This window comes from Miscanthus floridulus, chromosome 3, assembly GCF_019320115.1.
Source record: "Miscanthus floridulus cultivar M001 chromosome 3, ASM1932011v1, whole genome shotgun sequence".
In the NCBI taxonomy this organism is placed as follows: Eukaryota; Viridiplantae; Streptophyta; class Magnoliopsida; order Poales; family Poaceae; genus Miscanthus; species Miscanthus floridulus.
The window spans coordinates 124,734,077-124,760,934 of NC_089582.1; the positions used below are offsets into that span (position 1 = coordinate 124,734,077).

At 42.7% G+C, this 26,858-nt stretch overlaps 1 protein-coding gene across 1 annotated transcript; it reads right to left on the reverse strand.

Moving 5' to 3' along the window:
- Window positions 1-5,523: 5,523 nt before the first annotated feature.
- Window positions 5,524-18,067, reverse strand: LOC136542338 (peptide-N(4)-(N-acetyl-beta-glucosaminyl)asparagine amidase-like). Its single transcript, XM_066534724.1, has 16 exons — window positions 17,816-18,067; window positions 17,524-17,685; window positions 15,394-15,495; window positions 15,221-15,307; window positions 14,993-15,075; window positions 13,550-13,663; window positions 9,768-9,822; window positions 9,571-9,657; window positions 8,879-8,934; window positions 8,732-8,791; window positions 8,538-8,625; window positions 7,670-8,407; window positions 7,528-7,588; window positions 6,711-6,813; window positions 5,967-6,098; window positions 5,524-5,840 (listed from the first exon to the last, which is right to left on the reverse strand). The coding sequence occupies exons 1-16, from the start codon at window positions 17,969-17,971 to the stop codon at window positions 5,756-5,758; spliced, it is 2,169 nt and encodes a 722-aa protein (XP_066390821.1). The 5' UTR covers window positions 17,972-18,067; the 3' UTR covers window positions 5,524-5,755.
- Between the last annotated feature and the right edge of the window lie 8,791 nt (window positions 18,068-26,858).

The following is a 26,858-nucleotide window of genomic DNA, read 5'->3' on the forward strand; positions in this document are numbered from 1 at the left end:
TGCAGGGTACGGTCCTTGATATTGCGTTTGACTAGAGCGCCCTGCCTTACTTGCTCTGCCCATTTCCTAGATTTTCACCGAGCGGGCGTCCTCGGTCGGTCGTTCCCCAATCGGCTCCGGCCTCCCAGTCGGAGAAGAGCTGTAAGCAGAGGCTTGGTGCATTCCCGATCGGAGAAGCGAGTCGGAGTCGGAGTCGGAGGCGAGCGTCGTCCCTTCTCGGCCAGGCCTTCTGGTCGAAGAGGTGGGCCGGAGACAGAAGCGAGCATTGTTCCTCTTTGGCCAGGCCTTCCGGTCGAAGAGGCGGCTGGGGTCAGAACCGAGCACCAGAGTCGGAGGCGAGCTGGCCAGGCCTTCCAGTCGGAGAGGCGGGCCGGAGTCGGAGGTGAACGTCGTTCCTCCTTGGCCAAGCCTTTTGGTCGGAGAGGCGGGCCGGAGTCAGAAGCGAGCGTCGGTCCTCTCCTTGGCCATGCCTTCCGGTCAGAGATCGCCCTTCTGGGCTATCGTTTAGGTTTTTGGGCCGGCCCAGGAGTTGCGCGTCGCTCGCAACGTCGTCTGCTGGGCTGAGCTTTTCCTGGGAAGCAAGTCCATGAGGGACCCTGGGTTTATGAACCTGACAACGTTTGACCTAGACGAATTGGAATATGACGGTCGGTCACTCTCTGGTGCCCATATGAGTTATAGTGGCATGTCTAGGCACGATACAAAATCTGATCCTAAGACAATTGGAACGCATGTCGTGATCATTGGATAAATCTGAAGCCTACCATGCCCATACGAGTTAGAGTAGTGAGCGTCCAAGCACGTACACACTCCAATTCAAAGACAAATTACAATGCATGTCTTGATCGTTGCATAAATCTCCGAGTTGCAAGTTGTTTAGGCGACCTGCGACAAACTCCCATTGAAACACACATGCATGTTTAGAGCAAGTATAATAGCAGGCTGTAAGTCGACTAAATGCTAAGGTGGAGGAGAGAGTAGAGGAGAGAGAGGAGAAGCGGGCTGTAAGCTTACAGCCGGCTTGGGCACAAGAACCAAGAAAGTCTGTGAGAGAGACAAGTGGGCCATGTATTAACTGTAAAAAGCTAACTACTATATGAGTGGGCTGAGAGAAGGCTGCAAGAAACCTTACAACCAGCAAGCCGGCTGTATTATTAGCCTTGCTCTTACTAGTTATAACAATATGCCATGCATTGAAGTTCTTAACAAAGTCATTAATTAAGTCATAAAAAATATGTAGCAGCATGTTCTTCCAAGACCAAATCCCATTATCCCTACCTCAGCCATTGAAAGGCAATTACCTTAATCACATTATTTTTTAACTTGATGATGAGTACAATAATTCTGCATCATCCCAAGTACATGCAAAGAATATATATGTTCCCAAACTCTAGTGCACTAGTATTCTTTTATGTTGGAAAACACATCTTATTATTAGTATTCCAAGTGTATATAAAGCTCTCTCTCTCTCTCTCTCTCTCTCTCTCTCTCTCTCTCTCTCTCTCTCTCTCTCTCTCTCTCTCTCTCTCTCATTGGATACATATCATTCTGCCCCCAAATTGGATTTGGCAATGGGTGGATACGGCAACCGATCAATTCACTTATTGTAATTTGTAAAAGTAATACCATTATTATTTATTAAGATTATTCATGAGCAGCCAAAAATAACTAACATGCATTGTACGTTCTAAATATGTTTGGGAACACTGTACGCCATGCTAGCGTGCAAACAAAAGTTACCTTTGAGAGCATGATCACTTGCATGTACATAGCCATAAATTATACTTTCATGCCACATGGCACAATGGAGACTTTATGGGAGTCCACATTTACACGACAAAGGTGCATGGTCGATGTAGTCTACGTGGAAGTAGTTGTAAGCCCCAATATAATGTAGCACACAAACTAGCAGCACCTTTATGGGAGTCCACATTTACACGACATCAATACCACACATAGATGTGCTAGCACTCTCATTTGGTCACGATCCAGGGATGGTTGATGGAGGTGGTGATTAGGGTTTTTCCACCATGCAACTATTGCAAATTATTCATCTAAATGGTCGTTAAGCCCATATAGACACCATTTAAACATTACACAATGATATGTCATTTCTGTTTAGTTGGTTGTTTAATCTATTTAAATGGACATTTAGCACGAATAATGGCTAAATGGTAAGTGATTGGTTGTTTAACGTTTAGAAAAACACTTACCTTGCACGAGGCGACAAAACCTCATGAACAGCAACATACTTAATGGAGCTTCTCTATCATCAAACTTAAATGCACCACACCCCTTTTCTTATATAGGAGTTTATAATGGGCCTTAAATGTGGCCCATTAGGATTCTATTACCTTAATGGGTCAAATAGATCAGAGCTCATTATCAGATTAAATCCAATTAGCCCTACAACAAGCATCTAACAATCTCCCACTTTGCACTAGAGTAAACTACGCAAGTATCTCAATGTTCTAACCCCTTGAGTTTCTGGTCAATTAGGTTCAAGCAACTGACAGTTATAACCTAGGTGGTTACAGATATGCTTGGCGCCTAACAGAGATGACATATCGACGAAGAACGAGCGATAAGCCGACGATGCGAGTAGGTCCCATTCTCGGTCCACCTCCAGATAAAACGGTCTGAGACAAGCGGCTACAATTGGATCCCTCGAGCTTTTCCCAAAGCAGGACATACTCTCTCCCCAGAACGCTACAGCTCCTGTTCGGTTGGATACTGTTGACTGATTTATACGGAAAAAAATATTATTTTAACTAAAAATTTACGATTATTTATGAAAAAAATTAGCCAAACGAAGAGGCAAACTACGGCCAAGAGGCTGCTAGTCGTCGGAGAGATTACCGAGGTGCCCTAAACTGCAATCAAGTACATGACCAAAGGCTGCTGCCGATTGGACATGTGGAGTGGGTGGGTGCCGAGCGGTGGAGAGGGCAAAGGCTGCTGCGCCTGACTAGCTAGGCTGCTGCACCTGCACTGGCTAGGCTGTTGCGACTGCAATCAAGCTAACGGACTGTTTGGATCACATAGTAGTTACTAAATTTAGTAATTTTTAGTCACTTTAATAATTTTTCAACAAACGTTATGACTAAAAGCTATTAAAAAAAACTTTAGTTCTCTCTAGTAACTTTGGAGTTACTAAAAGTGACTAAACCGTTTAGTAGCTCGAACCAAACACCCCGTAAAACGTCAAGCTTTTTGGTATATATTTTGAATGCTACAACGTCTTTAATTCTGACACAGAGGGAGTACTCAATAAGCACCGGCGCCGTTAATGCCCCGGAGATGTCCCTGACCCACTGACGTTGATGCAAGGCATCCTTGACAGTCACATAACCGCGCGTCGACTGAGATTGCCTTGAACAGGTTTGGTGCAGAGGTGGCGATAGCGCCATCTAGTAACCATGAGTCTGTCCAGAACTTCGCAAAGGTTCCATCTCCGCGCTGCACAGTGACCGAAGCCCGGAACATGGCTGAGACCACCCTCTCAAGTCTAGAAGGTATAACAAAGGGGACAAATAGCATGCCATCAAAGGCTAGAACGAGTAGTCATGCCAAAAACCATACTATTGAGTTTTGAAACGGATGGATTTGCAACACGGATCCATTCAATCGTAGCTCAAGCAACAATTACGAGCATCGGGATTGGGGAAACAAGAAACAAACCGCACGCCAAGATTCCAATTAATCACTAAAAATAAGCTACAAGAAATTAAACCTCCAGCAACGGGCAATCAGCAGTTGATAGAGATTGGAGAAGGCACAAACTATATAAACCGTACACTTCGACTTCCACTCTAAAATAAACCTGCTCCTTTTAGGTGAGGTGAGCTTTGTACATGCAGACGTGCTAAGCTATACTAGCAGTAAACTGGAAGCCTCGCCATGATTGGATACGAAAGCGATGCAGGATGCAAATAACCACGCCACGTACGTTTCCGAGAAGAATATTGCTGATCACAGCTCGATGATATGTGCAGGTTGGGATATCTCGATCAGTGTGTTATTCCCGAGCAGACCTTGAGTATAGCCATCCATGCAGTCATGCAGTGTGAAAACTTTTATACTACTATCTGTTTCATTTTCTTGTGTCCCAAATGTTCAGTAACTTGTGGAACCCAACTAACTGATGACAGCTTAACAGCCTTGGAGTGAAACAAGTGTTCGTCGTTAATTGCCGACCGGCTACGAGAAAACTATGTGCTTGACCTAGCTAGCTAGAGCTTGCGATGTAATATGAAGGGTGTAAATAAAAAAAAAGAAAAAAACTTTCCTGCATGCATGTATGTTCCACCGACGGTTTTTCACTGCTCGTCTTTCATAAACTGGCACAAGAACCGGCTCTTGATCGAGCTAAGCTAGATCAGCATTGGAGGGTGGGGGGTTGAAAATTCAGTTTTATTTGGTAAAAAGAAGAGAAATGAAAGAGTAGATAGAACTCACGGCTATATCGATATATCTTTTCTTTAATTTTAAGTAGTCTTTGCCAACATTAGATAGCAACGGTTGGCGTTAACGATCAAGGTTATTTTTTTTTTCTTGGGGACATATGGATGGCGATCTAGTCTTCATGTTAATAGAGTGTATGTGGTGTTCTGCTTTTTTGTGGTTGTGTGCTTTATTCAAGCAGAGACCGAAAGACATTTTTCAGGACTTTGTATCACCTCAATGTAATGTTGTTGAAAATGTTCTCGAAAAAAATATTCTCACTTATTTCATTATGAAAACATATGAACGAGCTCAAACCTTACGATAAACTAAATTGGTTTAGGATCATGTTTGGGACCGGTTCTCATTCGCTTGCAGTGGGGGAAATCAATGAACGCTCGCCAAACGAAGCGATTCCAAATTCATTTTTTTCGGCCTTGTTTGGATGCATGTGTTGTTTAATTTCACTCCAGTCCATTTCAACATGTGGATTAAGATGAATACATTGTTTTCCCCGTGACGTTTACACGTAGAAGCCGAAGCGGCCGAGTCCACGAGCAGTGGGAAAATCCCCTCGATTCCCAGCCGCCTGACCCTCCGCCTCGTTCTTCTCCGTGCCCGCACGGCTGCACCTCTCTCCACCAACCGCTACTGCTCCTTGTGTTGCCGCTTCTCCTCCGCTCCGGCCCTCTTCCTTTGCTCCTTCTCCGCATGCCGCCGTCGAGCTCCTACTCCCCGTGGTCCTTCACGCATTGTCGCCCCTACTGCCTCCTCCACCGTACCATTGCCCCCACCGGCCCACCGCGGCTGAGATCTAGACATGTGCAGCTGAGATCCAGGCGAGGGGCACCTTTTTGGACGGAGGGAGTATGTGTGGTCACCAGTCACCACGAAAATAATGGGTTGACTATACGAGTTCAAGAAAACAGGACTGCTGGTCCAGCCGAGGGACTCGTACAGCCTGTTCTCGCTAGCTCGTAAACGATCGTAAATTTCCAGCCAGGAACAGTATTTTTCTCTCCACCAAACTAGCCAGCAGTAAATAATCCACGATACAATACGGCCTCCCGAACAGGCTGGTAGTCTTCAAACTCTTCATAGACTTAGCTTACATTTTAAATGTCAATCGCACAAAAAAAATCATGTTCTTAATTATTCAAGTCATTCATGATACTACTGTCTACTACTTCCACAGTAAATGTTCATATTACAATATTATGAATTCATGATACTGCACAGGCTCGCGAAATCGAGCAGGTTAGAAAAGCTTCCACTTGCTGACCTCACTAAAAGTGAAACAGTTCCAGGAAGTTCATATAGTTTTCCCATATAGATCGATTGATCCTATCTGAAACCTTGGATTAGAATGAGATTCTCTTACGCGTAGAAACCTAAACCTGACAAAGGAAATAGAGCAATTCAGTCAGAAGGGAAAAGGTTTGCTAACTACTGCACAAAGTGTGCTTCAGCCTTCAGCCGATGGTATAAAACCTTTTTTTCCACCACGATGGTGTAAAACCTACCGGAAAGCATTTGCTTTATCTCTCTTATCCACTGTAAATGTTTTCCTAAGGAAACGGCTCTCAAACATTTCAGAATTCCGAGCATCAAGTAGATTCCAGGTGGAGCCTCCATCTGTGCTCCCTTCAAGAACCCTGACATAAAAATGCTTGTGAGTTGCCATGACATTGACCAGTAAGTTCGATTAACGTTGCCCGTAACTTATATAGCTACAAATATGTTTCTCCAATAATTTTCTAGTTAACGATGCAAGTCAGCAAGTCATATGGTTCATAGTAAAAAAAATGGTAGACTAACCATTTAAGTGAACGGAAATTTAACCGAGGTTACATTCTCATCAAAGCAAGCCTAACAGGATATTTGCTAATCTGGCTTTCTGCATTCAGACCAACAATGCTAAACAAGATATTTGCAAGTCCACAAGGACAAACCAATGACCAAAATAAGCACAAAAGAAAGGAAAAAGAACCTGTTTGGCCTCAAGTGAGGTTTTCAAAACATGTTTAATTTTGTTTAGCTCTTACGCTAATTTTTCTAGCTTCAAGATAGCTCTCTTAATAAGCTTTTAGAGTAGACACAATATTGGATGGTCTCATAGAATCATTACGCACCCCAAGTAAGACATTAATGCTACAAAAAAAGGAATAACATCGTGATCTATTTAATGTATATGGCAGATAGTGCACATTATATTCCATTCAACCAGATTAAGATTAAATAAGACTAACAATCTATCTCAACTTTACCAGTCCATTGGATCCCTCTCTGGGGCATCATTAGCTGACATCAAATCATATGACTCCAACTCGCAACTTTTGCCAGCTTGCATTGTATAAATCAGCCAACATCCTGCATAACTCCTTTGTTAGCCAATACAGTAGATCAATAAAATTCTACACCTGTATACTTGAAACACTTTAGACAGTATCTTTACACCAACACACACACACACACAAAAAAAAAAAACTGCAAAATATCAGTGCAAAACTTGACCAGACATTACTGTGAATAAAAAATAATTGATGAACAGCATCAGGTGCAAAACTATAATAAGTTTTAAGATGGATAGCAAATGTGGATTGCTACAGGGAGCAGAAAAATTATATCATCAAGCATCCATCAACTAGATCATGTAGACAAATTACTTCTACGACAATTTAAAAAACATACTAAATCAAAGTCCCCAATTGCATAATCAAACTGCAAAGTCCTCCACAGTTATTACTTTGGAAAAAAATCAACATAAATACTAAAGCATGCACGCTACTGGTGCCCACACCACCATTTGTTAGACCAAGTTCAAATAATACACAAAAATATGAAACAATCAATTCAAAGCTCAAAATTCACATAAATTTGAAAGTAAAGCCTACATTTGTACGAATTTAAAATGCTTCAGGTAAATGTTTTAATTAATCAACAAGCATGTGGCAGTTGGCACACTAGCAGAGAGAAGTTAAGAAAAAGGGATGATTGAACTTGGGTTTTAATCCAGGTAGCCATGTGTGACCAAGATAATCTATAAATAGAAGATAGTATTTGTATTAACTATAACCAGATTACCTTTGGCTCCATCAGGCTCTTCCCATTTGGAAGAACAGATGCCGTCAAAAGCTGCTGTTGCCTGAAATATTTTCAAACACACTGATGTATGGAAAACACCGATGAATGGATACTAAAAAATGCACAAATTGCATTCACATACAATTCCGATGGGAAGCTGTTCCCTGCTTGCAAGGACTGAACCTGAACATACTCTGTTCCCTCTTGGGAAATGGTTGCCTTCTGTGAAAGAGGTATTATTCTTGTAGTTACTCAATATCTCATTAACTGCATCCAGTGCTACTGGTAACGCTAAGGATGAGTGTATTGGATTTCCAGCCACAGTCACAGATTGGTGTCCACCACTTTCCAGTTCTGCTTTCAGTGAAATAGCAGATAACAGTCTTTTGCTGGAAGGAAATATCTCCTCAAATAGATGGTGTGTTTTCTGGTCTAGTGTAGCACTTCTGCTCTTAAAGTTGGAATTTTTAAGAGTTAGCATCAGAGTCTTCAATGCGTCAAAAACTTCAATAATTCTTTCTTTAGGGATTTTTTTGTCACAAAAATGTGAAAGAAAAGCAGAAAGAGCATCATATATATTTGAAACATGAGCATCCACACATTTCCGAATAGGACAGGATGAGCAACTGAGTGAATCCGCTTGGCCCAACTCTGACCTTGCTTTCCTCCATTCCACAGAACCACTTAGCCTTCCAGGTAAGGATAAAGCTGTTTCAACTTGAAGATAAGCAGATTTGCTAAGTTCCTCAGACTCCTCCTTTTCACGGTTTTCTATGACTGATAGAGCATCAGTTGACAAACCAGTGCGATACTTCCCTGTTATAGATGATAGAACAGCCGCAACAGTTTCTTCAGAGGTAATTGTTCGCCTAGAGAGAACCTGCAAGGGCAGATACAGGATACAGTACGTCAAACCACTTCAATCTAAAAATGAAGTAAACCCAGTTCAAAGAAAAATAAATCACCCACTCACGCCCAACAGAGGTCATAACTGACCAACAAAATTCTACCTCGTGCCACTTTCTGGTGTAGCGTTTTGTTACGTCACGTACTCCATCTTTAGAAATCGCAATAACATAATCTAACTTCTTGTTCCACCTAAAAGACAATGCAATACAGCATGAACAAATGCACAGCATTTGCAAAAGCTTTAGGTATCGCAGTGCAATATGCAGAAACCAGTTGGGCAGGACCAAATTATTACCCTTTCTCGTACAGTAGGGGATTGTCATAGACTCCTTCGCATGGATCTAGGTGCATCCATCTAAATATTCCAGAAGAACGGCATTGAGAATAAGGGTGCTTAGAACACCAAATTCAAACTTAGAAGCAGTGGGTTTGTTCAACTGACCTCCCGTACAAGTTTGAAAAACATTCTGTCCACACGTGATCAGTGAAATCCAGAATCTGTAAATTATAAATAGGTAGGTCAGATCAATCTATTACACTAGGTGGAAAAAACGCCTTGTTTGATCTTTACAATAGCATATTTTTACTGAATTAGACGAGCAAGGACCACCAAGGCACCAACAAGCGGATGACATAAATTTGGGTTTACTAACAAGAGAGCGGCAGTGATGCAGACTACACAGAAAGGCTCAAAGAGGGTCAAAAGCTCAATTGGAGGAAGTAACTGAACTGTATTATGGACAGCATTTTATTTGTTTGACTGAAACATGTGAGTGAGTTCCTAACAATTTTGAACACCATATGGTAATTCATAGGGATGCAGTAATCAAAAGGCAGCCTGGAACCTCTTCATCAGAACACACATATCAATAAGACATATGTCAAGTGTTCAATGCTTCAGCATCCTCTATATCAATAATATCCACATTTTTCTATGCACATCATAGCAATTTACCATAACATTTTTTATTGTACAGAATAGGCAAGAAATCAGATTGTGTCTTCCAATTTGAATAGGAATAGAAAAGGGGTGAATAGATAATGAAGTTAACTGAATCATGGTAGTGTCCATATTACAAAGAAATTTTAATCATCATTTAGCTGCAGAAAATTCATAAGCACTATGAAACTAACCAAACGAGCATCATATCCAAAAGCTCGACAGTAGAATGTGAAGCAATTCGCCCATTCTCCACAGCGACCTCTCCTAGTTTGTATAAGCTTCCAAAGCAAGAAAAACAGATAACTTGACCATCAATTTTCATTTTGGTAGGACATATTCAAAAGTAAACACCCAAATGAATCATAAATACTTGGATTTGTTACTCTACCTTACGTGGATCGTTGTACCTTGGGAAACGGGTGATACTAGAACAATGGTTACACCTAAAGATAGCATATGTCAGGAGATGAGTAAAGAAACTGGTCATATGGCGACATGTTGGAGTGGTGATTTAATCACAAGGGATAATAGAACATTTGGTCCCTGTGTTTTAAGTTCAGTTTCCCCAGTTGATAAACGGCACAAAAAAACACAGGGATAAAAGGGAATAATTTCATCAGATTCATCACTGGCACAGGTATAAGAAACTATGTGGCAGAAACAAATAAACAACCGTGTCATCAATTGCTTTAGTTCAGCATTTATATTCACGAAACATGAGGTTGTTAGGGTTCCAATTCATACTGTGAATCATACAATATTATGATAAACAACACTGAATATATAATATAACTAGGCTTAGGTATTTTGTGTGGTTGAGGTCGTTGTTTGTCAAAGAAATGGCGATATTTTTTTTTCTCTGAGTGGGTGTGGGTAGACCTGGGAATGGAGGGACATCTAGGTCCAATCAAAGGAATCCAACAGAGAGTCCCACTAAAATAATGTGCAATCCAGTTCAGTGCTAACAAATAATATCTGCCATCCAATCCAATTTCAGCGAAATCCAACACATCCAACACAATCCAATTCTAGCGAAATCGTGAACTGACAGCAAAGATGTTTCAACTAGCACGGGTACCACGCATGACGCATGTGCTCCCTCATCGTCACCAACAAGGCTGCACGGGCAAGCGCCGCCACAAGCTCACAGTCACAGAGTCACCAAGGCAGGCGGCATGGGCTCGGTGAGTCGGTGGTAGGTACGTTCAGGAAGCCGCGTATCGCGTATTCGATACGTATCGGATACAGATACGTGTCCAATACGCCCAGGATACGTATCCTCCTAGTATCCGAATTTTTATTATTTTCGCGAATATTGGATACGTGGGCTGATACGTATCGGCGTTGTGGATACGACCCAGCCCAGTAAGACAACCCTTATCCCTCTGCCCCCGACGCCCACACCCGCTCACGCCCACGCCTCACGCCGCATCCCCGCCTTGTGACACCGTAACCCTACTCGCCGGCCGCCGGCCACCGGCGACGAGCCTCCGCCTCCGCTAGCTGGCCGCCAGCGACGAGTTTGCGCCCCTGCGATGTGGATCCAGGATCCCACGAACTCCCGTGAGTTAATCCCCTTCCCTGTTCTCGATCTCCTTTTCTTCTTCAGTTCGTGGCCGCTTGTTGCTTGATTTCTTTGCTCCCCACTTCGTCTTCCTCTCCCCATTCTTGATCTATTCTATTTCTGCAGTGCAGTTAGTGAGTTGCTGAGTTCTTGTTGCTTGATTGCTTGTATGCAGTAGATGGCGTCTCCAAATATGAGCAGTGCTAGTGCAAGTGCTAGAGACTTTTGGTTCGGATGCTCCACAGGTTGATGTTGCGGATGACAATGAGACAAATGAGGAATAGGAACTTGCTGCTGCATGAATTGCAAGCCTGAATGCCTTTTATTAATTTCCTAAATTTGAGACTACTATATTTGAGAGTTGAGACCTGTTGTTCTGTAATAATAGTACACTTAAGTAGTTAATTGCGACGTTTTATTGTTATCAGTTTTAATTCAGACCTACATTATTATTATTATTTTATTTTTTAAATAGTAAACGTATCCGCGCATCAGGTTTTTTGGGAAATTGCCGTATCCACGTATCCGTATCCGTGCAACTTAGGTGCCCGGCAGGGACGGCGCAAGGCCTGGTCACTGGCGTGGGCAGCGCAGAGCAGAGGGATGCCGCCGGCATTGGAGCAACAGGTCTCGACTACCTGTGCAGGGTGGGGCGAGGTGACAGTGAGCTCGACCATGGCTACGGGCGGTGCGGGTGAGGTCGCCCCCGGTGGCAACGGCACGCAGGCGAGCTCCGCCGAGGCAACGAAGGGGCGCGGGCGACCTCATCCCCTGCGCTGACGCGTGCGATGAGCTCGGCCTCCCACAACGATGCGTGCTTTTCTCCAGTGATGTGCAGTTCGATTCATGGGAGGCAGTCAATCCATATGAATTGGATTATTATGGTTTTTTTCTGTCCAACAACATCCCACGCTATTGGATTAAGAGAAGACAGATGTACAGGATCCAATCAAATCCAAATCCAGCAGAATCCAAGTGCAAAAATCCAATTGGATCTTGGATTAAGTTGAGTCCATTCCCAGGTCTAGGGTTCTTACCCCTTTTTCTTTTTCGATCGAACAAGATGCCTGATGAGTGGAGGAGAAGTATATTGGTACCGATCTACAAGAATAAAGGGGATATTCAAAGTTGTACTAATTATCGGGGAATTAAGTTGATGAGTCATACTATGAAGCTATGGGAGAGAGTTATCGAGCATCGCTTGAGAGCAATAACGCGGGTCTCTATGAACCAATTTGGTTTCATGCCCGGAAGGTCAACCATGGAAGCCATTTTCTTAATAAGACAAGTTATGGAGCGGTATAGGGAGAAGAAGAAGGACCTACACATGGTTTTTATTGACTTGGAGAAGGCTTATGATAAAATACCAAGGAATGTTATGTGGTGGGCTTTGGACAAACATAGAGTCCCAACGAAGTACGTCGGGCTCATTAAGGACATGTACAACAATGTTGTGACTAGAGTTCGAACAAGTGATGGAGACACGGATGACTTCCCGATTAGGATAGGACTACATCAAGGATCAGCTTTGAGCCCTTATTTGTTTGCCTTAGTGATGAATGAGGTCACAAGGGACATACAAGGGGACATCCCTTGGTGTATGCTTTTCGCGGACGATGTAGTGCTAGTTGATGAAAGTCGAACAGGAGTGAATCAGAAACTGGAGTTATGGCGGGAGACTTTGGAGTCCAAAGGTTTTAGACTCAGTAGAACTAAAACTGAGTATATGAGATGTGACTTCGGCACTACTATTCGGGAGGAGGAAGATATTAGTTTGGAAGGTCAAGTAGTGCCTAGGAAGGATACCTTTCGATATTTAGGATCAATGCTACAGAGAGACGGGAATATTAATGAAGATGTTAGCCATAGAATCAAAGCAGGATGGATGAAGTGGCGGCAAGCATCTGGTGTCCTATGTGACAAAAGGGTACCACAGAAGCTAAAAGGCAAGTTTTATAGGACGGCGATTAGACCTGCTATGTTGTATGGTGCAGAATGTTGGCCTACGAAAAGACGACATGTTCAACAGATAAGTGTCGCGGAAATGCGTATGTTGCGTTGGATTTGCAGTCATACAAGAAGGGATCGAGTTCGGAATGATGATATACGTGATAGATTAGGGGTAGCACCAATTGAAGAAAAGCTTGTCCAACACTGGTTGAGATGGTTTGGACATGTCCAACGGAGACTTCCAGAGATACCGGTGCGTAGTGGAATACTAAGCCAGGATAGTAACGTGAAGAGAGGCAGAGGAAGACCAGAGTTGACTTGGGTAGAGGCAATAAAAGGAGACTTGAAAGGATGGAATATACCCAAAGACTTAGCCTTAGATAGGAGTGCTTGGAAGACAGCTATTCACGTGCCTGAACCTTGATTGCTTCTGCTGGGTTTCAACTCTAGCCTACCCCAACTTGTTTGGGACTTAAAGGCTTTGTTGTTGTTGTTGTTGTATATGCAGTTCTCCTACACATTCGAGAAAAAATAACTAGGCTTCAAGCAGTAGCAATATGATTCACTTGATACTGAGTTTGCAAGTTTTGAAAGGATATGACGCATCTCAAATAACGAAATGAGATGTAAGAAAATAATATTCTAGTGATAGCTACCTATAAATCTCAACACGTGAAGCGCCAAATTTGATTTCTGACGTAAGTGGGGTGCCCATTCCAACATTGGATGTCTCACGGCCACAGCTGTCACAAGGTGCTGCATTAACCCATCTGCAAAAATAAACGACACATGAAAGATGTGAGCAGTACTGTGGGCTTTTCTATCACAAACATAAACTGCAAAAGGCAACATAAAAATATGCAAAGCTTCGCAGCAAAAACATTACAAAGAACATCATAATAAGGTCCAAAGTTGTTACTGCAAACTAGTGTGACACCACACCATGTTCCAAACCAATAAGATTGGAATATAATATAGAAATAGTGGCACTCCTTGTGATTGTTTAATTTTTACAATGTCAGTATTATACTGCATTACTTCTGTTGGGTTTCAACTCTAGCCTACCCCAACTTGTTTGGGACTTAAAGGCTTTGTTGTTGTTGTTGTTGTCGTCAGTATTATACTGCATTAAAAGTTCCTGTGCATGCTCCAAAATGGGTTTTGTGGTTACAAGTACATGCTTAATTATATAATTTAGCATGCCTACGAGATCAAGCTCCCATCATTTCAAAATTTACATTTTACAATTTAGTTATACAAAAAAAAAGAAACCTTAGTAGCGCAAGCCACAAGGACTAAGGAGTACTTTAGTGAATAATATAGAATAAAAGGAGTAAGTCCATTTTACCCCTCAACCATCAAAATGTTCAATTTTAGTCCACAATTATTAAATCATCCAACTTGGCACCTTAAATCCCTGAACCGGTGAAATGGGCGAGAACTGCACCATCTTGTCAGTAATGGCTCCCACTTGATGAACAAATTAGTTTTCGCTTAACAAGGAATTTTCATTAAACCTTATTATTATCCTAGCTCATACTCATGTATAGATTCTATTGATGCGAATTTGTTGTTTGAAGTAATGCTGATGATTATTTGATTGGACAAGCCATCTTAGCTTGTGAGTGCACAAGCTGTCTACTGTGAGTGCACAAGCTGTCTACTGTGTGTGTGCGTGTGTGTGGTAGCAGCTCATGATAAATACAACAGCAGGATGGCCCGCTGAGAGTGAAGTGCATCAAAGGTGTGGTGAAGATGTGGACTTTAGATGTCAGTCAGTGAGCACAACCAAAGCATGGACAAAGGCAACTTCACTAACAAGTTATACTGTTATAGTGACATGGCAAGCCAACTGAACATCTTTTCAAACTCAGATACCACAATTACCTGAAATCAGGGTGGATTTGACCTCAGGCAGCTATGCGTACAGATTTTGATAGCTAAGGGATGTGAGGAATGCAAAATGTACTTATTTCTTAAAATAATGGTTATGTAGAAGTACAGATTCACTGAAATGTGGGTGATATTAGACACATGCACTTGTTCGGAATTTGCTGAACTAATGACTGAGAAAGAAGGCATCGAAGTGTTTCAGTGACCTGAATGATTGCTTAAACCAGAAAAGCAATTGTAGCAGAACGGCATGCTTCTCTTCATCTTTCGAAGGATTGAAATTCCCTTCCTACTAAACAACCATTTGTAAGAATTTCCAAACACCCATCTCTTAAAACATGGAATGCAACATAGCAATTTGTATCCATAATAATAAGAGAATCATAAAATACATCTTGCATTGGAACAAAACTAAAAAAAGACCAGAGTGAGACCTTGGCCAATGAAACCAATGCCTTCTCCTCCAGTTCGCATATTGGAACTGTCTTACGTGCTGCCTCTTGTCCCACTGGATCTTCATACTGCATCCAAAATATATACTCAAGCACCAGATATACAAATCCCATGAAGTAAGGAATTCAAAATGAAATGCATTCTTATTCCATACCATCAGAACCCGGTGTATGTAAGGCTCAACTCTCTGTCTAAACACATCTCCACCATCATTTTGTATACTGTACTGTTGTAGGAGAAGTGCCTCTTCTTCCGCCTAGTAAAGTTTCAAGAAGTAAGCCTCTGCCCTCTAGTGGGAATAATAATAGATGTCTATCGATGTTAGTTATTTCATTTTCGCTGGGCAAAAGTATATAAAGTAGGAATTACTTCATTCCATTGCCAGAGTTTACGAAAATAAAGCAATACTTTATTTGCATTGCCTTAGCCTAGCTTAGCGGCCAAGCCTTGCTAGTGGATGAGGGGAATTTGACTCAAAAAAAGCAGGAAACACTTGGGTGCAAAAGGTGAGAGGAAGTAAACACTTCATGCCAACTAATTTTGCCAGGCAAGGTGAGGCATGACAACCAAAAATGAAGTGAAGTTAGGAAAGTTTAACCCTCTTTGGTTCAAAGTCACAATTTCTGTGAAGCATAGTTTCTTAGTACCCAGTATTGGCACATTTTACTTTTCCTAAACTGTGGTGACTGGTGGCCAAATTGGTGAAGTGTGGTGACATTGAAACAGACTCAACATAGCATGGTACCACCAGGCTGTTCCCTGTTGGGAATCCATCAACAATTAATCATGCAAAAATGGCAGCAATGATGTGTAGTTACTAGTTAGCTTGCATTTACCATGTGGATTCATCTATCCGCGAATCATATGCACCACTTTAGAAGTACAAAGAAGATCCACAAGTACACGCATACACATACACATGAACATCTCTTGCACACAAACTAGACTCGAAATCAGTGGAACCCTAGGCCTCCTGAGCACAAGTATGCAGTCCCATTTAAAGCACATGGTTGTGTGTATTTTTTACGAGTGAATGAACCCAGGATGTACTTCCAGGAACAACAGGGAGGTGTGGGTCACCCAGATTCAATTCATCTCAGGTTTGAGTGTCTATTTTATTATATGTAATGTCACCTGGTTCTTCCTAGGTTGGTCGAGTTTACTTTTTTAATCCAGGAACAACTAACACGAAGTGTCATGGGGATATGTAACCTAGGAAAAATCTTAAGGAAATATCCTGAAATTTGTCTCCACTGGAGATCAAAACTGGGATGGGAGCTACTTGAGCACAATATGCAAAATTATGCATCCTTTTTAGCATCAAAACAAAAATAACGTAGATAACTTTTCCAACATTTCTTTGCCTCCTATCCTAGAACAATAAAAAAAAGGTGAACACAAAAATCACCAGGCCCTGTTACATGTAACCTCATTAGGGGCCATTAGGATATTGTCAACATGTTGCATGTATCGTGAATAGTATAGTAGGCCCACATAGAGAATTAGGAAGGGTTCTCCTTGCCAACCACTATCTGTCTCCTATTAATCTTATTAGGCCATCTGCAACCCTGAACTAGGGTGGGTTCTAACATCGGCATGGTAACTTTCAATTGGCATACGACCTCATACACTGTGGAGTGAATTAAAGGAACCTTCCAAGGTCCAGCTTAAGACTCCCTAAATCAGCCTCTGATATTTCTTTAAATGCATCAGATTAACCAAATGTCCAATAGTTGAAAATAGCACAAGAGTTCCTACACGACCCAAGCCACGGCCACGATGGAGTGAAGTGAAATGTTCATGTTTCACCAAATAAATTGGTGTTTATGTTGAACCACCTAACTCCTTGATCAAACAACACACTAAGTTTTCCAACTTCAAACCAAGATAATAACACCTAATAAGCACCTCGACCTAATTCATATACCGCCCAGCCCACATGGTTCAAATATCAGCTTAACTGAAATCAGTAACCAAAAGTGTTCGAGAGAAAAAAAAACAAATCAGTAACCAAAAGAACTCTGGACTGGAGTCTAGACATGTGAACAGCTCTAAATAGTGAACACCATCAATAGCTGTGCAACCAAACAAGAGTGCAAGGGAACTCCAGGTCATTTCTAGCTGAAAAACATCAATTCCATGACCTATCCTCCAATCCCCTACCAAACCAAGTGAGCCTACCAGCTGCCGCCAACATCCCAAGGCAATGCAAATTACAATAGCTCGACGCCTCGACCTTAACCGAAGCAGAGGAGAAGCATCAGCGATGTCAGCGACTCTGCACCTGAAGCATCCTTGCAAATTCCTCATCGGACTTTTCCTGCGCCCTGGCCGCTGCCCCGACGTCCTCCCCTTCCTCGCCATCGGCGAGGAGGCGCAGTCGCTCAGAGACGGCTTCCAGATCGGTGCCGTCGTCCACCACCGACCCATCCGCCTCCACCACGATCTGCAAGCACGCACACCGCATCAGGACCGAGAAGTGGGGAGCAGTGCAGGCGTCAGCGGCGTCCGGATCGCGGCGAAACTATGGGGTCGGGTGGAATGGAATCGGGACTCAGGGAAGGGGTGCTGCGGACCTTCTGGAGGTCGGGCGGGACGGCGGTGAGGGAGAAGATCTGGAGGCGGAGGACGTCGAGGCCGTGCTCCGTATCGTACTCCACCTCGTGCTCCTCCCCCTCGACGGAGCCGCCGGCTGCGGGGCCATGCCGGACCACGAAGCGGCGAGCCACCATCGCGTTGCCTCCGCTGCGCCCGCGTGGACCTGTGCTGCCCGTCCTGCCGAGTCTACACTAGACCCCGTGGACCGGTAGGTTAGCATCTCGGCCCGTTGGGAGTTGGCGTTTGGTAGCGTGTAGTACTTTTTTTTATTCCTGCACGACGGTGAAGCTGGCTCTAGTATTTTTCTTACGGGAAATGCTTGGATTAGGACATTTGGACGCTTCTCTTCCCGTCGAACCCGCATCCACCGTTAAGGCCACGAACCCCTCGCGCTTCTTCGCACGGCCCACACGACTCGCTCATTCCTCACTGCAAGGGCTTTACTCTATGCGCCGCTACATCCTTGCGTCACCGTGCGCACCCACCTTCCTTTTTGCTCCTTGCGCCGTTGCATCCACCCACACGTCTTCCTCGTGCGTCGTGTTTTGCTCCTAGGTGATCCCCACCGACTTTCTTTTCCTCCCATAGAAGGCGTCTGTACTTATGGACAAGTCTGCACCCCGCAACACCCCACTTCGCCTCGTCCATAGCAGCTTCAACCCATAATCTCTACCCGCCCTTTGTGTCATCGAACTTCGCGCTGTCGGCAAGCACACCGATGACCGCGCCGCCCACTGCCACCCGGGTCACCCCCACCCCGCCCTCTGTATGCCACCGCCCAGCTCCGCATTGCCGGCAAGCTCCGTGCCGTCAGCGAGCATATCGATGACCTCCACGTGTCGATGAGTGTCCATTCACCGAAGCAGCAAGGAGATGTTTTTGCTGAAAGCGCATGTTGCAACCATATGTTTTAAGTGTTCTAGGTGTTTCAGAGGTATGTTGCAAGTGTTTTGTCTCGATGTTGCAAAAGTAGATCGGGATATTGTACATGTTGCAATGGCCATACACATATATTTCAAGTGTTTCATCTGTATGTTGCAAAAGTAGATATGGATGTTATGTTGCAAGCGTATGTTTCATGTATTTCGTACGTATGTTGTAAGTGTTTTATTTGGATGTTACATATGTTTTGCAATGGCTACACACGTGTTTTCAAGTATTTTTAAGTGTTTGCAAGTGTTTCAGATGTATGTTGTAAGTGTTTTAGCCCTTTCTAATATATGTTGTAAGTGTTTCATCTGGATGTTGCAAAAGCAGATATGGTGTTGCACATGTTGCAATGGGACCCACGTGCCGCAACCGCCTGCTGCAGCTACTGAGGCGCCGTCGTGGGTGACTGTGCGGGCGCCTGAGGCCAACAAATGCATCCGCGGCACGCATCCACAGGCAGGACAGGTGACTGGGACACAGAGGTGTGACATGCTGACTCAAATATTTGTCCAAACTGCCCAATGTCCTCCGCCCATGCCACTTACGACAAACAACGTCCGTTCGTTCCATGCCGCACCTTGCGTGAACACGTGCGAGTCAACACGTACTCCGCTAGGCCCTTGCGCTAGTGGTTCGGTTGCAAAAGGCGCCGCCAGGTCGGGGCTCATGCTATCGTGTGCGAACTGGAAGGGGATGCTGGTGTAGTGGCGTCATCCACGATCGTGACTGGACCGTGCGCGGGCCGTGCGCGCTGTCATCTGGTGGAGCGTCCGATATTTGGAGCTATGCTGGATGTCCGGGCACATTTTTCTTATATTTTGAAAGAAGAGAGAGAAAAGCTAACTCTTAATCAAGAGCTAAGCTCTTGCACACATTTTAAGGTTATGTGAGAGTGTCATGTGGGAATATCCATATTAAAAGCTATATGCTAAAAGTTAGTACTATTGGAAAAGATGGCTTAAAGCTAGTTAGCTCTAACCATTGCGGATGCCCTCAATGCGGTTTCATTTCCCAACACGCCTATATTTTGAAAACAATATATCATTCTTATGAAACTCTCTCTACATGAACCTTCTTAATACAGTGTCATGTCAGTATATTTAATGTCCATAAAACTCTTATGAAACCTTTATTGAGATTTGCCTAAGGGGTTCTTTTGCTTAGGGCTGTTACGTCGTACAATTATCATGCCAAGATAGCAAGAAAGCGGCTTTTGGTTCTCTTGCTAGACGCCTTGGTAACCGTGCAAGCACGATTTCGCGCTTGCTCCCGTAGGAGAGTCTCGCCTTGCCTTGTCGAGCGAAGCTTGCCTTTGCCAAGGATGGGGAGTGGATTTGGCTTGCCTGACTTGGTGAAGTAAAAACTTGACAACACAAGAACCGAAGCAATGAGTCGTGGTGTGTGCCCAGCTAGGAAAGGCAAGGGCCAGCGAGGGATCCAAACACCCCTCAAATCGGCTCGCACGACCGAGCGATCTCTACATGCTCGCATTGGCATAGCGGGGCGTGGCAAGCAAGGCTACCACAACAACCAAGCAGTCCCTAAGTTGTTTTGTTTGGTAGAACTCAGTGATAGAGGAGCTTCTTCCATTATTTCAGCTCTACAAGTAGTGCTACTGATGGAGCCGATCTGTTTCTATACGTAGAGTTTATTAGGACATATACAGTAGCTCGCAAGCCATAAAACTACATATATTTATAATTCAGTCCTTCGTGCCAACTCAAACAAGAACTATAGTAACAAGTTGATAGCTTACACATTCAGTAGTCCATAAAAAATATCATCTTTATAATGCTTCGTATATGCTACAAATTACATATTAAATGAGCCAGTCGACATGATATGCATATGACATAATTTACATATATTCATATGCATTCTCAAATTGTGGTATCCGTCGGATACCCGTTGTTAAAATTGGATACCTGCACCCTACCCGTATTTTTGTGGGTACCTGACCCTCATGTACCTACAAATGAGTTTTTGTGCCTGCGCCCATACCCATCAGGTAAAAAGAACACGAGTATGATTGTCGTTCCTATTTCTATCCTATTTATCATGGCTTTATGCCCTATTCGCTTGGCTTATAAGTCGTACTTTTTCAGCCAACGAACAATATTTTTCTCTCACAACAAATCAGCCAACAGTACTTTCAGCTATGGCTTATCAGCCAAGCGAACAGGGCATTAAACGGTTCTGACTTGTTGCTACAATCCGCGTAGGAGCCAAAGCTAAAAAAAAGGGCGTACCCAGAGTAGAGAGCTCCCGCTCTGTGCGGGGTCTGGGAAAGGGTGTCAGTGGTAGTGAGACAAAAAGAAACGGTGATTTCACCGGATATTAATCATATTGAGAAAAGAGAAAAAAAATGACCCCTCACTACATTACATGGAGAGCTAAAGCCGGAGCCGTTCGAAGCTCAACCAAATAGGCCCTAAACTTTGCCATGGCCTATACATGCTTTTTGTGAGGCCATGGCGTCATTAGAGTTTCAACGTGATGTTAGTGTAATAAACTTAGCATGGGCCATCCATGCTAATAACTTTATTGCAACACTGTTAGATTGTGAGCGTGATGTACATCATTGAATACAACCATGGCATAGTCTTAGCCCCGCCTCTGACTTTTGTTCTTGGATGTAGTTGAGCCCAACCATGATAATAAGCAATCTCCAAACTAGCCTAGGCATTAGATCTAACTTTGAAATGACCACCCAATATTGACATATATATATTTTTACATGAGTCAAGCAAGAGAGCTACCAATCATATTAAAAGTGACTAAAATTCAGATTAGACATTATAGCAGCACAACAATGGGTCCAAAGGGTCGAGCAAAAACAACCATAATTCAACCAAACATAAGATCTATAAAGAAGATGTTGTAAAATCTCTACTCCTAAAAGTGCACCCTTTTTATTTAGGACAAACTGACAGAGTAGGCACTCCGAAGATGGACTGAAAATTCTGACTCACAAGAACCAAAACATCTCATGCAGTAACCTAACAGTAGTTTATATTATATTGATAAAGTATAGTTGGACTGAAATCTCAACATACGCACTATACCATCTCACCACCGCTCTGTGGCACTCCCTTACTACAATTAACTAGCACAGCATGCGCGCGTTGCTGCGCGCTACTGATCGCGCCTGTGTGTGTTGCGCATGGTCGCTGTCTCAGCATGAGTATACAGAACCTCTATGCTTCTATTTTTCACTTGCTCTAAGTCGGTGAGATCAGTGGCATAGATTTGTGAACATACGACGATATACGCTGGTGCTAGTGATGGCTGAGGCATGTAGATAATCGTCGTGACTCGTGACTTGATTTTATTGAATTGGAAGCTACAAATGTAAAAGAATAAAGTCAGTCAAGGAAATAAACATGGACAAAAAAAGACACAACTTACTCAACATTGATGTGCATGTAATCAGAGGTATATTTTAAAAAAATCCAAAGATTAACCTGATAATATATCATTATTATTTATACATAAAGGAAGGAAACAGAAAATCCTGCCTAGAATCCGCACTGAGGAAACAATCTTTGAGAACTAGAAAAGGAACAACCACCAAAAGAAGGTCTAGAGTTGACAAAAGAAAATAGCTCATCGACATGTATACGAAGCAATAATTTTGGTGAAGGCAGAGTCCAGACCACCAAAAGGTCACCATGTCAGATAACTTCAAGCTAGCCATGACAGGACAGTCTTTGCCTGGCTTCAGACCTGGAGATAATGAAATTAGGATTAGAACGATGCTGGAGGAAGGTGTGCCATTCAGATAGGAGGAGCAAGCTATTGTAACTGATCTATTCTTGCATCAAAGGAGAGGAGCTGCATGCTGGATTGTGTTACCTTAATGCATCGCCTACTTCATCTGACCTGCGCTCACAATTGAAATAGTTGCAATCGCAGTATCTATGTTTGAATCCTGCAAAGGAAGAATTGTCGTGAGTCTGGGATAGTGATCAAAGAACATGTTGTCCTATAAGCAGGAGGAACAACATAAGGAGAACTGTCATGGACTGAGAGCGGGAAAAGGCAGGACTTAGAAAAAGCAGAAGACAACAGTTTTTAAAACCTCTCTTGCAAGACCCAAAATTCCAACTCTAATCAAATTAAACAAACCTTAGAATTCAAATAAAAGTATAGCCCGTAATTTGTATAGCATGACCTCTGAAAACCTACCAACGAAAGAGTGGTAACAATCTTTGAAGCAACTAAATTGTACAACCTAACACCTTGTTAATATGAGCTGTAAGCTGATTAATTAGTAGAGAAACGTAATTGTACCAAACACATAGATAAGCCACAAATCTCATTTACTCTGGAAAAAGCAATCAATGATTGAACAAGTGTTATTTTGGTGGCACTGTTGGTCCCAAGATCTCCCGCACAGGTGGGCCGACCGCTCATCAACGTTCTCGCACACACACTATGGCTGGAGGTAGAAGAGGGAGGGAGAACAGAGCGTGTGCACGCACAGCACAAGCGCCAGTGTTGACCGGAGCTCTGTAGAGGAGATGGCAAAACTAGACTATCTCTCTTCACTGGGTTACAATGGGAAACTATATATAGAACTCTACACATCTAATCCTAGTACACAGATATGCCAGGCTGCCATGCTACTACAGTGACTAGATGTGACAGCAGGGCTGACTTTGGCGCATGTCCCCTGCTGTGGCTACAATGAATCACTAAGGACTATGCAAGTGGAGATCACTAAAATAGTGTATCAACACCCTTGTTATGTTTCCTTAGCTCTCCACATCTCAAATGGCTGGTTGGGGGTCTATTTATAAGCCCATCGAGAAAATAGCCGTTGGGCGTAAAACCCAGCTTTCTGCTACTGACTAGACGCTGCTGTCATCCTAACCAGATGTGTCCAGTCGTCTCGACCATTAGAGCGCGCGCGTTGATCGAACTCTGGGCTGAGTCCGGTCTCACTCGATTGGACGCGTCCGGTCACGCTGGCGCCGCTTGGGAACCTCTCTAGACTTGATCGGATGATGTACTTTGTGCATCCGGTCATCCAGTGCCATTGCGTCTAATCATGCTGAAAACATTGCCCTAACGAAGAATAGTGTCATCAGTGCGTTTGGTCACTGCTTCACTCAATGTCCGGTCATAGCTGCTGACGCCTGCTGTTGCCAAGCAACTGATCGGACGCATCTGGTCCCTATAAGGGCCACGTCCAGTCACCTTTGTCGAGCTTGTTTCTTTGCGATCTTACGTCCGGCTTGGTTCCCATCTTCGTGCTTGGACTATGCTTGATATCTTGGGTCTTCTTTTGTGCTTCTAGGGTCTTGCTTATGGTGTTGATCGTGGGATCAGCATGTCGCCTTTGTTCAAGTCACGTCTTGCACCCTATTGAACTACAAAATAATTACTTGCAAATTCATTAGTCCAATTTGGTTGTGTTGGTCATTAAACATCAAAATCCAAAGTAAATGGGCCTAGGGTCCATTTTCCTTACAATCTCCCATTTTTTGGTGATTGATGACAATACGACCAAAACAAGCAAATAATAATTTTTTTAGAATTTAAAAACTATTTACTTGCTAGGATGCAATGCAAAGGGTAAGGTTATATGATGCTAAAAGATACCACATGTAAACTTCTTTGGAAACTTATCTTGCCCTTGCAAATGTCCCCTTGTGGCATTATGGATTTAAGCCTCCCCCTAACTCCATAATCCACTATCCTCCCTTTCTCGGACCATTACCACTTGTAAATTATTATGATCGAGCTTGCTTTTGGTCCTACTAATTCTCCCATTTTGGAATCAAACACCAAAAAGGAAGACATTAGTATCACAAGGGAGGGTCAAACTTTGTGATCCTTTGTATGTGGAGTGGAATAGGTCACAAATTTTGACTCTCACATTACATAGACTAAGCTCCCCCTAAATATATGCATATATATGATGGAGAATGTAGTTTATGCATAATTGACAAATTAATGCTCAAGGGAGTTTAATCTATATAATGCATGGAGAAAGCATATAAATACCAAAGTGAAATCAACATGATGATATCGGTTTAGAAATACCACATATGGAAACCAATTTGATTTATACCACTTGCAATAGGTGGTGGATATTTGAAGTATGATGCTTAACTCTGGGGACTCCATTTTCCTTGCAATGAGACTACTACACACATGATAAGCTTGAAAAGGTGTTAGTCTCAAAGCATCCAACTTGTAGAGTCCCCTAAATTTGTGCACACAAGTATGGAATACTTATAGGAGACATGCACATTGATTTTAAAATCAAATATACCACTTGAAAGATGGCATCACATGAATGTGAGAATCATTTTTGAAAGTGATATTCAGGAGAAATTATCTATAATTTGGACTTTGGTACATATTAGATGAACAATTATAAAACAAGCTATGTACCATGCTCCTAAACAATTTAAACCATGTAGGTTTGCGCAAAGAGTAAAAGTGACACCGAGCAAGCCTACCATATGATTTACCTAGTGTATGCATGACAAAAGATTTAAGCATGCAAATGCAAACCAAGGCATAAAAAGGAACGAGATGCTAATTAAAATTGCAAGAAATTAAATCTAGTTACCTAACATAGGGAGGGGAATTTGGGTCCATAGTGTTTACTAACCCACTTGGCAATTGACATGATCCAATGTGATTCACCCCATGAAATGCACCCATACTTTGCCAAGTCTCCAAATTCCCCGAAGTCCATCGAACTTCTCACTTCCCTTTCGGGATCTAAACCTTCTTGGTGCTTTTCATGTTTGAAATGATTTCCTTTGGCACCCAAAAACGATTGACCCCATTGTTGGCTTGCTTGTTCACCTTGATGGCCACCACCTTGTTATTTTTCTTCTTCTTCAAGAGATAAGGTGTGGAGGCCTTTTTGTCCACCTTGTTGGTGTAGGTGTTGGAGAGCTTGCTTGTTTCCTTTTTGTTTTTCTCTTTCTTCTTAGCTCCTCCCCCATTCTTCACCTTGCACTCATAGGACTTATGGCCTTGTGGCATACATAGCAAACCACGGTTTGTCCTTCATCAAGCTTCTTCACTCCCTTGACGGTGTTATCTTGATGAAGTTGGGCTTGCTCTGTTTTGCCTTTTACTTGAGTCAAGTCCTTAGTAAGGCGAGCCACTTCTTGCTTGAGTTGCTCATTCTCCATTGCAACCTATTGTGTGAATGTATCTACAATAACTTTCTCAACACAAACTTGGTTGCACAAGGGTAAGTCTAAATATAAATCATTACAAGAAGTAGAAACATCCTTCTTAGGCATGTCAAAGATAGAACTTTTCTTTTTAAATGCCTTGGTGAGGGTTGTACCGATGGCTTCAAGATTAGCAACTTTATTAGTTAGCTCATCACAATGTTTGTACATGGTTTCCATTTTAGCAAGCAAATTTTTATACGCATCTTGTGAGCTAGCTAAATTTTCTTTTAATTTTTTATTTTTCTTTATAAGTTGCTCATCATTGATTGTGCATGCATTTGTTGTTGCACTAGCCTCAAGTTGCTCAATTTTAGTAGATAGTTCAATATTGACATTAGCAAATGTCTCATATTGTTCAAGCAAGGTTTTATATGCTTCTTGTGAACTATCTAGCTTTTCTTGCAACATTTTTAGTTTCTTTTGTTGGCTAGTGCAAGCCTTAGCATATTTAAGATTTTCTTGCATAAGTTCATTAAGAGAAGGCATTTCATCATCACTATCACTCTCACTAGAGGATGACCTTTCGTTACCTCGTGCCATAAGGCACACACGAGAAGAGCTTGATGATGAGTGCTTGTGGCCTCGCCTCTTGTGATGGTCTTCTTCTTCACTTGAAGAATCATCCCATGACTTTATTGATGTGAGGGCTTTGTCCTTGCATGCTATAACACCTCGGGTGTTAGCTTTGCATAACTTGACTTGCATAACATGAGCATAAGCATCAAGCACTCATAAATCATCAATTTCAACTGAAACATATGATCGAAACATATGAAACATTACTTGTTATCTCGTGTTTCTTAGAACATATGCATATGATCATGTGCAAATGGATGCAAGTGGGTAATGTTGGTCACTAAAACACCTTAGCTATACTTAG

Coding starts and splice junctions, on each gene's coding strand:
- LOC136542338 (XM_066534724.1), bottom strand. CDS start 17,971: ATGGTGGCTCGCCGCTTCGTGGTCCGGCATGGCCCCGCAGCCGGCGGC. Junction 15,496..17,523: donor AATTTGCAAGGATGCTTCAG/GTGCAGAGTCGC, acceptor AAACTTTACTAG/GCGGAAGAAGAGGCACTTCT. Junction 8,626..8,731: donor CCCCTACTGTACGAGAAAGG/GTAATAATTTGG, acceptor ATTGTCTTTTAG/GTGGAACAAGAAGTTAGATT.